The sequence below is a fragment of the Rhagoletis pomonella genome, unplaced genomic scaffold (assembly GCF_013731165.1).
Source record: "Rhagoletis pomonella isolate Grant_MI unplaced genomic scaffold, Rhpom_1.0 Rhpom_scaffold_04232, whole genome shotgun sequence".
In the NCBI taxonomy this organism is placed as follows: Eukaryota; Metazoa; Arthropoda; class Insecta; order Diptera; family Tephritidae; genus Rhagoletis; species Rhagoletis pomonella.
The window spans coordinates 624-15,237 of record NW_023462782.1 but is presented as its reverse complement, the minus strand read 5'-3'; the positions used below and the strand labels follow the sequence as shown (position 1 = coordinate 15,237).

Sequence of the window (14,614 nt, the reverse complement as noted above, 5' to 3'; positions counted from 1 at the left end):
AACTATACTGCTCGCTCATGCATAACGACGATGTGGAATTTTCTTTTATATCGAAGACACTACCAGCCAAAACATTTCCCAAAATCAATGCGATTTAATGGGCTACAAAACGAATTAGAAAATTGCAAATCTGCTGCAAGTTTATCGCCTAAAACAAACTGTGTGTTGCGGGCTTTCTGTTGCCGTATGGGAGATTTGTGGGACCGCAACTCTAGTTGTTTCGGAGGCTGTGGCGCCTATTTTTATAAAGGCTTAGGTCTCTTGAATGGCGTCCATTATTTATTTAAAGCTCAGAAGCTTTAACAGGAGCTCTGTCAAACTCAAAAAAAGCTCGTAAAAGGTCTTAAAGTTCAATAATATTTTAAAATAAAAACTGATATTAAAAGCTAATAGCGTTATTAAAACATTTAATTAACCACAAAAAAGCAAGAGAAGAGTTGATGAAAATCTCAACAAAGCTCAAAAGTTTTATTCAAGGTCAAAGATCAATAGGAACTAACTCAAAGTTCATATAAAACTGAATGAGGTTAACATAAACCTCAAGCAAAGCACCTTAAGTTTATTAAGACTCGAAAAAAACTATCGTTAGCATGATCTTGGACGTGATTTAGGTTTTACATTTCCTTTAAAAGGGAGTCAACTACTAGACACTATAGGAGTGGTGAAAGATCCTCTCTCTGATACAGTCACGGCCAAAATATATTTCCCGGGACGAGCTTTTTATAGATTTTTTACGAACGCGCAAAAAGCCAAGGCTCTCTCTGATTGTCACTGCCTTATTGGCAACCTCCCCCAGCCCCTGCCATAGTCATTTTTCTGTAACTTTCGCAAATTGTGTTAACCACTGACAGCTACCATGTGAATGGTATTACTTTAGCCGAATAAAGCAAACTTCCTTCCTGATTTTAATTTATTTCCGTTTCCCTGCAACTGTTGCTGTTGATTACTGATATTTTGACGGTTGTTGCCTTAGGCGCAAAACCACTTGCCTGCCGTTGGCATTTCAAAAAAATAAAAAATATGCAACTTTTCTATTTTTTCCGCTTTAGCAGCTTCTCAACACAATTTTGCTTCCTTCCTTCTGCTACTTTAACACACTTTTCCACAATTTAAACACATACAACAAACGCGCCAGCGAAAACACCCTTTCACACAAACTTAAACACACAAAGGTTTTTAATTTAAGTTCATTAAGTTGGCTGCGGTCAGCTTAAAATTGCTTACCATTCAAAGCTGGCGTACACGAGAGAGTTGCACTTATACACACACGCACATAGTACACACAGCATAGCTTGCAGGCTGAGCCATAACACTTGGGTAAACGGGCGCAGAAGAGGCATAAAATAGGAAATTGGAAAAAATACAAACTTAAGCACCTCTTGGCTCGATACTTTTACATACATACTTATATGTACATGGTAGTACTACATAGCATTGCTCAATTTATTCAACGCTTCTTTCTTCGCTCTGCACCTTTACAGGTTCTTTGCGGCTTTTCTTTGCGCTTCAATAAACTACTTGAATAATAATAAAAATGTTGCCGCTGTTATAAGTTGCAAAAGTGTCAAACAAAAGCAGGAGCATAAATCAAACAAGTTGGAGGAGCGAGTGATGGCAGTAACAGAAGGTAAAGGAAAAGGGAAGCAAAAAGCAGAACTTACATAAAAGTAGATCAAGAAGTAGCGGAAATAAGCAGAAGCACTACAAAAACCGAAGTGGTTGTATCGAATGAGCGGGGGGCGAAAATAAATGCATTACAAAAGCGCGTAATTAAAAATCAAAAGGCACAAAGCAAGCTTTTAAAAGAGCTTTGAAAAATATTACTGGTCTTTGTAAATACAGAATGCAAACACGTGAAAAAGCGAAAAAGCTTTATCAAACAGGCAACGATCTGCTTTTCAACATTTCCAAAAGCATACTTTGCCATAAGCAAATGTAATTAGCGTCATTTTGATAACTAAGAATTCAAAGACGCAAAAAAAACAAGCAAAAATTATTGAAGTAAAAATAACTGTGATCAAAGTTTCCACTTGAAAACAAACAAAGCACTTCATTCAACCACGCTAATCAACCCACTATTGATAACGTAATTAATAAATACCAATTAAACTACAATAAAGCTAGACAAGAGTTAAAACAAAAAGCTCAACGAATCGCCAAAAAGCCAAACAAAGCCCAAAAAGCTTACTTAAAAGCTCTGAACGCTCACTAATATCTAACTGAATGCTCGTAAAAAGCTCAACGAAGCTCACATAAAACTCAAAAAGCTTCAAAGACTCAATAAAATCTCCCAAACCAGCTAAAACTTAGTTTAAGCAAAACTTCATAAGCGACAACAACAAAAATGCAACAAATTAAGCCGCTACTCGTCGTATTCCTATTCATGGCGACCAAATGTCCCAACTCATCATCACAGAACTTGCATGGTAAGTGAAAAAATCTTCTAATCTCGCTCTCATATTAAAAACCCTTTGGGAAAAGAAGCCTTTAGTAATATGAGCTACTGCTCAATTTCAGTTTACACTTACATTACAGAGCCGAACTCACAGCTCGATCCAGATCCGGAATTTTTAGGCACCATCAATAATGTTACATATCCAGCGGGGCGTGAAGCAATACTGGCGTGTTCGGTGCGGAATTTGGGTAAAAATAAGGTAAGTTGTCAAACGAAATGAAAAGGTAACCGGTATGGTTATACTGCATGTCCCCTTCTAAAATGGTGAAAAATATTTTTTATTTGAAAACGCAAAACTATGAATTACCAAATTGGGAATGCTCTATTTCTTGGTCGTACCGACTTCAGGTTACGACCGAAGGTGGGCGAAACATACCGCTTGTGCATTCTCTTGACAGCAAGTCCGTTCTAGAAAAAAGTTTCCGACAAAAAGTGTGCTTTTTTATCCGGTCGAAACTGGAAGTCGGCAATACGACCAAAATATAGAGTATCGCTGACTTGGTAGTTAATATTTGAGTCTGTGGTAATGGAAGCCCATACCGGTATATAAGCAAATCTTGCTAGCACCAATGAGACCTGGGCTTCGGCGTAAGAAGCTTTGTTAAGAAAAAATATTCAACATTAAAATGTATTGTACTTTTGGCCTTACTAATAATAGTAGGTATAGGTCGAGTTACAATGTCTACCTGTAAAAACATAATACCTTTCATAGAAGTTTTTCTGACCCCTACCACTCGAAGTGCCGTAACATCTTCTCAATTCTCTCTCTCCACACACATTTATAAGACTACTCAAAAGACTGGTGCCTTGATATGTGCCTGCCGAAATCTTTCGCGGGAAACTAGGACATTAAATCAAGGGTGGTAATCCGGATTTACAAAATTAAAGCCATTCCATCAAAAGCTGCGCCTGGCTGGTGGAAGAAACAGATTTAAAACGCACTCATACTAAGCTTAACAAGCTTCAAAGGCTGGCCTGAATGGGTATCACCAGCTCGAATTGAACTACTCCCACCGCAGCTTAAAATACGCTATTGATCATACCTCCACTGCATACCACCATCTAAAGAGAAGGCTGGATTTTTTTCGGGCAAAAGTCGATTCACGTGTCCTTGGAGTATAAAAATTGGGTATACTCTTTGGCTTCCAGTTTTATATATAATCATGCCACTCGAAGGTAGAGCTTGTGTCTTTCGGTCAGCATTTCCACTACTATTATTGACTCAGTTATTGGAACTTCCTGATTGTCTTATTGATATTTCTTCGAATTTCTCCCTTTTTATGCTCTGTGATTCATTCTTTGCCTCCATCTTTCCGCAGGTCGGCTGGTTACGCGCCTCTGATCAAACCGTACTCGCCCTCCAAGGTCGCGTTGTGACACACAATGCTCGAATCAGCGTTATACACGAGGATTCGCACACCTGGAAACTGAAGATCAGCAAATTACGCGAAAGTGATCGTGGCTGTTATATGTGCCAAATTAATACGAGTCCTATGAAAAAGCAAATCGGTTGCATAGATGTGCAAGGTAAGATAAAAAAAGTTTATATTAATGCACATGTAAATTAAACAGACATCATTCAACCGCGACTGCCACTCAAAGGAGGTAGATAAGGGGTATTCACCAAATTGAGCAAGTGATCCGGCACTCCGGCAAAAGAGCTGATTAGCTTCAATCAACAACTTAGAAAACTTACGATGCTTGGAGCTAATCAGCTATTTTACCCGAGTGTCAGGTCATTTGCTCAATTCGGTGAATATCCCTTATGTACTTATATTTGAAACATACCTTGAAGCAAATAATAAAAAAATAAATCACTAAAAAATCAGGAGCATAGCGACGAAAAGAAAAAGGCTGGTGGCGAAATTTAGAAAGGGAGAATACATTTTGTGACAGCAACTAATCTTTTGTTACAGGCCCATTAGGAAATTGTTCCTTTTCAAGGTAACAACTAAAAGGTCGATGATTCCGTATTGAAAGTCAAAGTACCCTCATCGGCAATGAGCATAAAAAGCTAATTTAAGTTACTCTGCGCTCCTTAATAAAAAAAAGGCGAATGGTTTTGAAATGTTCATTGATAATGCCCAATTTACCTCCGATATCTGTAAAAGCAGCTACATCAACTTTGAACGAAACTGAAATATATTTTTTAAGTATGTACCAAGGAACGGAATGTGGCTTTCCACGAAGCGATTTGTGATAATTTTGCCTTACATATCTTAGCCGCAGGTTTTCACCAAGGGCTGGCTGACATAGACCTACCGAGTGCTAACTTTAAATAAGCTATTGATATTTATTATTTTTAGAAACAAATAACAATTATTTTAGCTTTTTTGGAATTGATCAAAGCAAATATAAGAGAATCATACACACATATAGGTTAGGAAGAGGACCGCCTGCGTAGATAGAGGCACACTTAGCCGGATTAAGCTGTTCATTATGGTGCCCTAATTACACATAAGGCTTCTTAAAGGAAAAACGCTCCGTACTCACCACAAAGCCCCTTAACTGATATCCACCCCGAGATCATCGGGAGTGTAGAAAAGGTGCTTTAAACACGCGGCGGTGATCTGGTAGCCTAAATTCCAGGTTGATGGCAAGTTTTTCGTGTCTACTGCATTCCACCAGACAAGTACCCCATATAGAAAAATCGGCAGCGCTCCTTTCGCTACGATAGTTTTCAATCAAGTTGAGGTAACCGTACATAAGTTCAAACAGGACTCCAGAAACTTTCACTTTGTTATCATTGCTATATCGTCTGCATAGGCAACCACCCGACAGCCACTTTCTTGCAGAGCCATCAGCGACTGCTCAATACTTAAAAAAACAAAAACTTCCGAAATATTTCCAACATTTTTTTGTAAAAAAGAAAACGCCATGAAATTTTTATAAAAGTGTTGAAATTATATTCTGTAAAGAGTGAGTTTCTAATGGCAGCCTTGAAAAGGTCAAATTGCCACTATCGTGTAGTGGTAAGCAGTGCGCGCTTCCACTCCGCAGGGCCTGGGTTCAATGCCTGGTCAAAGCAACATCGCAAAAAATATAGAAAAAAAGGGTTTTTCTTAACAGAGGTCATCCCTCGGCTGGCAATGGAAAACCTCCGAGTGTATTTCTGCCATGAAAAACAGCTTCTCATAAAAATACAATCGCCGTTCAGAGTCGGCGTAAAACTGTAGCTCCCTCCCCTTTGTGTGACAACATCAAGGCGCACGCCACAAATCGGAGGAAAAGCTCGGCCAAACACTAACATACATATTTGTAAGCGCCAATCTACTATTATTATTATTAATTGCCACTTGCCTATTGTCCACCTGAAACATGAAATTTAAAATGCATAGTTTCCTACTTAGATGAGATGATATCCGCAAAACCTTAACAGACTTGTGATTGAAGGTTATTAGCATACTCGTAATTGCTACGTATGGCAAACATTTTATTCAATTAATTATCTAAATAACAATTTATTCGAACAATGCCCAACTCTGCACGGCACAATTACAATTACCAAAAATATGAACGAACTCCAATACATTTACTTTTTCTCCTGCCCGCTTGGCGTGAAATACTACTCCATAAGTGAATTACCCTATGTACATCAATTTACCTGCGTATTTAGCTGCAATATTCTCCGCAATTAGGTCCGCTTTTTATCAAAACTCTGGCAAGGGAGTCAAACTCACAATTAAGATATTCGCACACTACGAGTAATGAAGCCAGATTTCATTTAACATTTTTCCACATTTTAATCCCTCCGACTCAGCCCGCGTCCGATAGTTGCTCATAAAATTTTCATTCAAGTGAAGTTGAAAATAAAGTTTAGCACTCAATAAAATTATGAATTAACTACCTGTAATGTAAATTTCATAGCAACATAAATAAAATAATTTTAAATTCTCCTTCACCAATTCAAAGCTCATTATGAAGCTGTCCGATTCTGCAAAAAAATGGCGAAACGCCAGCAAGAAGCATTTAACTCGACTCAAAGTACGACAGCTTTATTTAATTATCTGCGAAAAATCGAGTGCCATAATAATTCGTGCACCATGAAAAGTCAGCAACATCACAGCCACCAGTCAGCAGCCACTTCACTGTTGCAACGCGCTTAAGTCACGTATAATCTTCGAAATTTTTTCCAACCAACTTAACCTTCAACGTCACTTTGTGCACATACAGTCACTCGTACAAACATACGCATATACATTAGGGTGGTCCAAACAAAATGAAGACGGAATTTTAGTGCTCTTGTCCCCTATGACTGTTCCACATCGATCGAGATTTTTAACCAAAATAAAAAAATTTCATCCTAAGCCACTTGATATGATGGAAATCATGTGTTCAGTACTAACCTCAAAGTACATTTATTTTAAATTAAGTTTATACCTTACGTAATGCAATTGCATGCAAATTGTCAAAGTAAAGCAATTAAAGCAAAAATACGGCCTTGAATTTATTTGTGTTTTTGTACCGGACTTTCGGATTTTTTGACCATTTACTATTACTCAAAATTGATATATGCAATGGCTCTTTAGCACAAAAATTTTTTTTTTAGTAAATTTTTTGGAAAATTATGATATCATATATGTGTACCCCAAGACCTAGCTTAGCCACCTTAACCACGGTCTTGAAAATTTTTGAAATTACCCAATATAATATTAATTTTACCCATAGCGCACGATCTACTCGCCGTCACTTTTACAACTTGCAAAGGAACTTTCTTCGATTTTAATCGATTTCTCTTCACAGCATCGATGTTGTGTCAAAAATTAAAAAAAATCGATAAATCGATGTCAGTTTCGATTTTTTGCACCTCTGTTACTCAACCATTTTTTAGCATTAGTTATTTTTTATTGGTTCCCCAAAACCACCAAATGCAATAGGAGGATTCATCAAAATTTGGTTATATTAAAAAATGATTATATAAATAATTGTGTGTTATTCTTTGAAGAGACAGTTTGCCCATAGAAAAATATTGATTTTCAAAAATAGATTTTTCCCATATACACCGAAGCTTTGGGCAATCTCTAGATATTTTTTAATTTCAAAAAAAGACACGGCTTAATTTTTTTTTATACAGAAAAATTCTCGAGGATAAGAGCATTCAAATATCGACTTTACTTTTTCGCATACATTTTTGGGCCACCCTAATATGCATGCATACATATTCGTACACTGTTATTTTTATGTGGCTTTGATGATATCCATGTATATCTGTTTGTGTATATGTGTGTGTACATCCTCGTTTGTTTATTTGCGCTTTACAGTTCCTCCTGACATCATCAACGAGGAGTCCTCAGCTGATTTGGCTGTGCAAGAGGGCGAGGATGCCACATTGACCTGCAAGGCGACTGGCAATCCAATGCCGCGCGTCATCTGGCGTCGCGAAGATGGCGAAATGATTTTAATACGCAAGACGGGAAGTCGTGAACTGATGAAAGGTAAGTCAATGGGGAAGTGCAGGATAGAGTAGCAATAGCCAAGTACGAGTACCGTATGCCAGGCACTACCGAGCAACAAACAGTCAGTACTGAGTACTGAGTTTAAGCGTATACGAGACGTGTGTATATAAACGATTATTTATAGACACTTTGAAGTCAATAAATCATTCAGGTCACACGATGTAAAACTGAGAAACTTCTTCAATCACGGTTATTTCACTTTGCATTTTTTCAAAGTTACATTTTGTGTCCTTTCTTTATTTAATTTTCTGTTTCTACTACATAGTGGAGTCCTATAGTGGCTCATCGCTGAAGTTGGTGCGCTTGGAGCGGCGACAAATGGGCGCATATCTGTGCATTGCTTCAAATGATGTGCCACCAGCGGTTAGCAAAAGGGTTTCTCTCAGTGTGCAATGTGAGTTGAAATTGGCTAAGAATTTATTTAATTGTTCTTTATTATATTTCTTTGGGACATTCTTACTTACATAGATACTACATTTGCTGTTTTTTTTTTTGTTTTCATTTATTTCGCTTTCTACTCTAGTTGCCCCCATGGTACGCGCTCCTAGCCAATTGCTGGGCACTCCACTCGGCTCGGATGTACAACTGGAATGTCATGTCGAAGCTTCTCCATCGCCTGTCTCCTATTGGCTAAAGGGTGCGCGTACGTCCAGCGGTTTCGCTAGCATCTCAAGCTCGAATTTGGAATCGGGCCAGCCAGGTCCGGAAATGCTTTTGGATGGGTAGGTATTTGTTTGTTGCTTCTTGTAGCAAATATTTAACTAATTTAGCTTAAAACTATAGATATAGTGTTCATTTTATGGCAGGATGTGATGTGATGATATGTGTAATTTTGTATGTCAGTATGTTCACAAGTATGTATGTTTATCAGTAATCAAGAAGATTTTCATCTGACAATGCAATGTGAGCTAAAACTACCGAACTTGTACTGATATAGTACTGAACTGGACTCATATTTTTCAGAATTAGCCCTCGAATGGTGCTGAAATAGCTCCGAAATGGTCCCGAATAGATCCCAAACTAGTCCTGAAATGGTCTTTAAATGGTGCTAAACAGCTCTAGAAGCGCTTGATATAGTCGTGAAGTTGCCCGGAAACGATCTCGAACAAATGTTTAAACGGTCCGAAACCGTATCTTATTAGTCCCAAAATCATTCCAGGCTAGTCTCAAAATATTCCAAAAACTAGTCCTGAAGTAGTCCCGAAATGGTCCTGAACTAGTAGAGATTTAGTCTCGGAATGATTCAGAACTATTCCCAAAATGGCCCTCAAATAGTCATGAAATAGTCGTGAAATGTTTCCAAACAGACCCCGAAATGATCTCGAGCTAGTCCCGAAATGATCCTGAACAGGTGCCCAAATGGACCTAAACTAGATGCCAATTAGCCCCAAAATGGTCCCGAAATAGCTCTAAAAGAAACAAGAAGCTGTTACAAATTTTCTGGTGGGTTAACGTAAATTTTAACCATACATAGAGTTATGATGTTTACACATCAAAAAGAACGATGTTTCGCAGGCGGCAGATGTCAGTTCCGTAGAGCTCCTTAGGACTAGTTTAAAAGTCTCGCAAAAGCTGGACAGATTAAGGGAGGAAGCATTGAATGACTGCTGCAGTGAGAATCCAGTGTAATGTTTAGTCTCACCGCGTGAATCCTAATCTGATAGTGTTCTGTCAAACACCCACCAGAAAGACTGTGCACTTTCCTGTTTTCGTCCAGCGTTCACTGAGCGGCTACGATACCTATCTGTTTAAGAACAGTCCGCAATTATTTAAAGGTATCCGCTGCCTAAAAAGAGGTCACGCATTAACCGACTACCTTAGAGAGCACCGTGAGCTAGTCCAAGCCCCGATTTCCACTTGGCTATCAGAGTATTTTCTTCCCTTACCGAGGTCGCGAAAATAAGCAGTCAAACAGCTAATTGCTTAATTGGATTTACCTCTACTCGGAAAAGCTTCGCCCCTTTTGTATAAGAGTACACCGGGGCTTCCATTATACTTCTACTTCTCATCCAGTCATCTCTAGAAGGATTGTGAGTGGAGAAAAAACCCATTAGTAGTAGTATATCCGCGCAGTTTACCGTATCATCAGGGAAACAGTAGAAGCCTCTCAAGATACTACCTAGTCCGGATCCTGACTCAACGTGCTTCTAAGTCTAGCCGCATCTTTTGCTACAGCTGCAGCATCGGTTATGTATTTAAGTTCAAAAATTGAGTAGGCGCTATGACCAATGGTAACTCGTGTACCAGCTCTGTATACTGAAAGCTATACAGAGCCCCGTGAGACAACTCCGGAGGAGTCCTGATGCATCAAGCGGGATTGTTGAGCATGATTTTGGGTGCCAGCAATTAACTACTTTAGTAGGTTTTTTTCTGCGGCAGATGAGAAGTGCATGTGCATAAATAATTTCTAACATGAAATTTTTGCCCATGCTTGCGGTTTGGTACCAGTTGCTTGGGGTGTAGCATACCTTTAGGCACTAGTCGCCTAAACACCCCAGATACATAAATCCCAAGTAAATCACAAAATTTTCAACTCTTAAAGTAACCTTTGGCTCAGAGAATCATAGCCAAATGCCGCAGTCAAAAAATTATTTTAGATTGCGCGTGTCTAATTCATTTTGTAAAGTGAATTTAGGCCAAGAACAAAAATTAAATAGTTCCGTAGGACAAAATTCATTTCGTAACTGCGGTCTTATTTTATTCGCAAAATAAATTTAAACAGTCCATGAAATAAAAAGGCAGCCCTAATTCTCGCGGTTTTAATTCATCTACCTTTTTTCATTAATTTTTTCATTTATATTTATGACCGCGTGATGTAAGTAGGTCGATCACATATTGAGTGATTTAATAAAAATGTGTCTCAGGATTTTTTGTAATTTATACTTAATCACACGATTTCCAAGTGATCTTTCGGAGTGACTTTAATTAATTAATATGATATGTTCCCACGTGATATGTTCAATACAATTATTTTTTACTATGCTATGCTATAACTTGACACGTATGTAGATATTTTGTAAAAAAATTACACTAGAGTGCTAGATACTAGATCGCAAAATTTATAGTCTGTTAAATTATCATGTTAGCTAATAATACCAAAGCATGGAATAAAAGAAATCGTAAGCTTATATAAGTATAGAAGCTTTTACAAACTATGATGTGACGACAAATTATGTGATACTTGCTTCAGATGAAGTTGGTTGTCGTAGTTTTGTTCCCAAGGACGCTTATAACCCCAAACCGAAATGAGAAGAAAACTTTCGAGAACGCTCTCAACGGGAATTATATAAGAACAAATCCCTGTGGAATGTTCCCAGAGAGAACAAAATGAAAATAATAATTTGGGGAACATTTCTGAAAGAACAAATGGGAACAAAAGTTTAAGGAACTTTCTCTCGAAGAACCATTTGGTGTCAGGAACTTTCTGACAGAGAACGAAAGGTAACAAATATTCTCTGAGCTATTCGAAATGTTTAAATACTACAATTAATTAAAAAATTACTGAAAGATAACTATGCAAATTAAGTCAACAAAAGACTTAGGACACGAACAGAAAATAAAAAATTGTTCCAAAAATGAAAAGTTCACCATCATTAGGGTAATTAACGGTCTGGAAGTTGAAATGGTCCAACTGTCCTTCGGCTTAGAATTACACAGTCAAGGTTCTGACTGAAACGATTTGTCATCCCAACACGCGTGCGTCTGCTTCGACCGAAATTCAAAGCTTTAAACAAATGATTCGCAAATTTCGTACGAGGAGGTTTTCGAGGCCGCTAATTACGAATCCGCTGTCAGAATTGCAAAATTCAAAACGGCGGATTCAATATGGCGTCTGGTAAATTTCAAGCCTTTTAATCAGATTTTTCAGAAACATTTAGTATGCAGTTTTGTAGGTCATCTAATTTTAGTATAATAAATTTCAGGTTTGAAGCAGCTTCGACTTTTCGCTGGCTTTTGACAATTTTTTGTTTTTATTTGTTGACAGTGCTACTTCTTTTCTCATTCTTAACATTAAATTCCCAAAACATTTGTTCTCGTTTTGTTTTCTAACAGAACGTTCCCCATTCCTTTGTTCTCATTGAAAACATTCACGAAAGTTTTGTTCCCATAATGTTCTTCTTGAGAACGTTCCCGATAGTTTTGTTTGCATTTTGTTCTTCACGGAAGTGTTCCCGAACCAAACGTTATATTAATGTGGAGAGATTTACTTTAAGTTAATATGTAATAGCTCTGATCCAGTACTCCTTGAACTTACAGGTTTTTACACGAACTTGCAGGAAGTTACAGGAATCCCGTACTCCAAAATCCTCCAAAATCCTGTAAATGAGAACGATTTTTGGTGAGTTGTGTAGAGAATGGAGTTGCAAGATTTTACCCGAAATTTTTTTTTCTGGTAAAATCAAGATGGTTGACGTTTTTATAGGAAAAATGTTTTTTTTGTTCTGGTACTTTTTGTTGTTACTCACTTTTTACTCCCATTTCAGAGAGTAATTTTGCTGTTTGACATTTTTACAGGATTTTACACGGAAAGTATTGGATCAGGGCTAATGATGGTTTATTTAGGGTTCGAACGATACTACCGATACTGAGTAAGCATCGATATTGAGGGTATAAAAATGAGTACTTTAATATTCGATACCTTATTTGGTGATTTTAGTCGATACTTTGAAAAGTACTCGTAGTATCGAATACTTTTTAAAAAACCAATATTTAAATTTTTTCTTCCATTGGCAACCCAATTTTCTTTGCTTATATGGATTACTATCATTCAATTTTGTCCATCACTTAAAATTAACTCAAATTTCGTGTAGTCTGTTGCATAACATAAACCAAATAAGTTAAAGTTGAATGGCCTTATTCTTAAAAAATAAAGTAGGTGTAGCCTACTACCGTTGACTTTTAATTCAAACTTGCACATTCTTGTACTAAAATTAAATAGGCTACAAAAATGCATACCCGAAAAGTTAACAAAAATGCTTAGTAAAATTTAAAATTCGTGGAAGTATATATACATATATGCATATTTATGCATGTATGTGCATTTAACGTTAAAATTACTTCTAACGTGAAAGTAAATTCTGCAATGAAATAAAAATCAAATATTTAAAATTTCTACTGTTTTAATTTAGGGAAATAACTAGATATCGATGGCTGAGTGGAAGATCGACCTATCTCGGCAGCCAGTTCGAAAACATTCTATCTCAAAAAACTTTTCAAGAACGTCCTATTTCAAAATTCGTTTCAAAAACGCCCTATCTCAGCTGCCGATTCAAAAACGCCCTGTATCAGCATATTTTCAATACATTTTGAAGTGCGATAGGGCATTTTTGAACCGAATTTTGAGATAAGGTGTTTTTCAATAAAATTCCGAAATAGGGCGTTCTTGAAAAGTTTTTTGAGATAGAACGTTTTCGAACTGGCAGCCGAGATAGGTCGATCTTCCACTCAGCCATCGATATTCGATTGAAGAAAAAAAAACAATTTTAGTATCGCAAAAAACGTATTTTAATGAGTCCGATACTGAGTAGTATCGACACTTTTTCCCTGATAGTTTTAGAGTATCGATGCCATGAGCTCGATGCCAAAGTCTGAAATTTCGAACCCTAGGTTTATTAACGAAATATGAGCTAGAAATTTTAAAATGTTTAAAATAATATAACCGATATAACAAGGTACTATTAAGAGGTCTGAAAGAATTTTTTTTAAGATTTGCATACATACATATGTATGTATACAAGTTCACAAAATCTTTAAAAACATTTTATGGCTGAAAACTTTTCTAATAACGACATTTACCACATTTCTCACTGCTAGTCCCAAATATGGCATAACGGAAAAACGTGATGGCTATCGTGGTGTCATGCTGCTAATCGTGCGTTCGTTCTCGCCATCTGATGTTGGCACATATCATTGTGTGAGCACGAATTCACTGGGACGTGCTGAGGGTACGCTAAGACTATACGGTAAGTGTTATGCTATGTATATGTATGTAAAGGTGATTTCATAAAACAATGTACATGTGTTTTATAGGAAATTAGTCTCGAATGTGGGTGACTCTTTGGTACTGTATGACATGTACATTCATTTATTATCATTATTATTTTCTTTTTCTGGATACGCTCTATCGTTAACCGACACTGGCTCTTATTTACTAACTCTTTTTTCATGCATATTTAACCCACTATTTGCCTTTAAATCCGATGCGAATACTGAAATTTAGCAATAAATTTTAAAGACTGTCCTAAAAGTATTTATGAAAAACGAATTTTAAGTGAAGATACTTTGCGTTCGGTTGGGGGTATATGCAAGCATTGATGTAACGAAAAAGCGACACGATTGTTGATCTCTGATTCGAAAGTCCAATGAAATGAAAAAGCGACAGATTGAGATTAGAATTAGAATTTACAATTAAAGTTAAAATTGAAAGAAAAAATAAAAAGAAAAATTAAAATTAAAATTAAAACTAAAATTTAAATTTAAATTTAAATTTAAATTTAAATTTAAATTTAAATTTAAATTAAATTTAAAATTAAAATTAAAATTAAAATTAAAATTAAAATTAAAATTAAAATTTAAATTTAAATTTAAATTTAAATTTAAAATTGAAATTAAAATTAAAATTAAAATTAAAATTAAAACTAAAATTTAAATTTAATTTAAATTTAAATTTAAATTAAAATTAAAACTTAAATTAAAATTAAAA

The 14,614-nt window shown here is 36.4% G+C and overlaps 1 protein-coding gene across 2 annotated transcripts; it reads left to right on the top strand.

The window, feature by feature from the left end:
* Positions 1-1,053: 1,053 nt before the first annotated feature.
* Positions 1,054-13,874, top strand: LOC118754613 (lachesin-like; the record flags this gene model as incomplete). Of its 2 annotated transcripts, none has more annotated exon segments than XM_036489503.1 (7): positions 1,054-2,426; positions 2,536-2,654; positions 3,775-3,982; positions 7,717-7,890; positions 8,177-8,305; positions 8,435-8,633; positions 13,726-13,874. In XM_036489503.1, coding segments are annotated over 7 exon segments (1,060 nt in total), but the record flags the coding sequence as incomplete, so codon positions are not given.
* Positions 13,875-14,614: the final 740 nt, after the last annotated feature.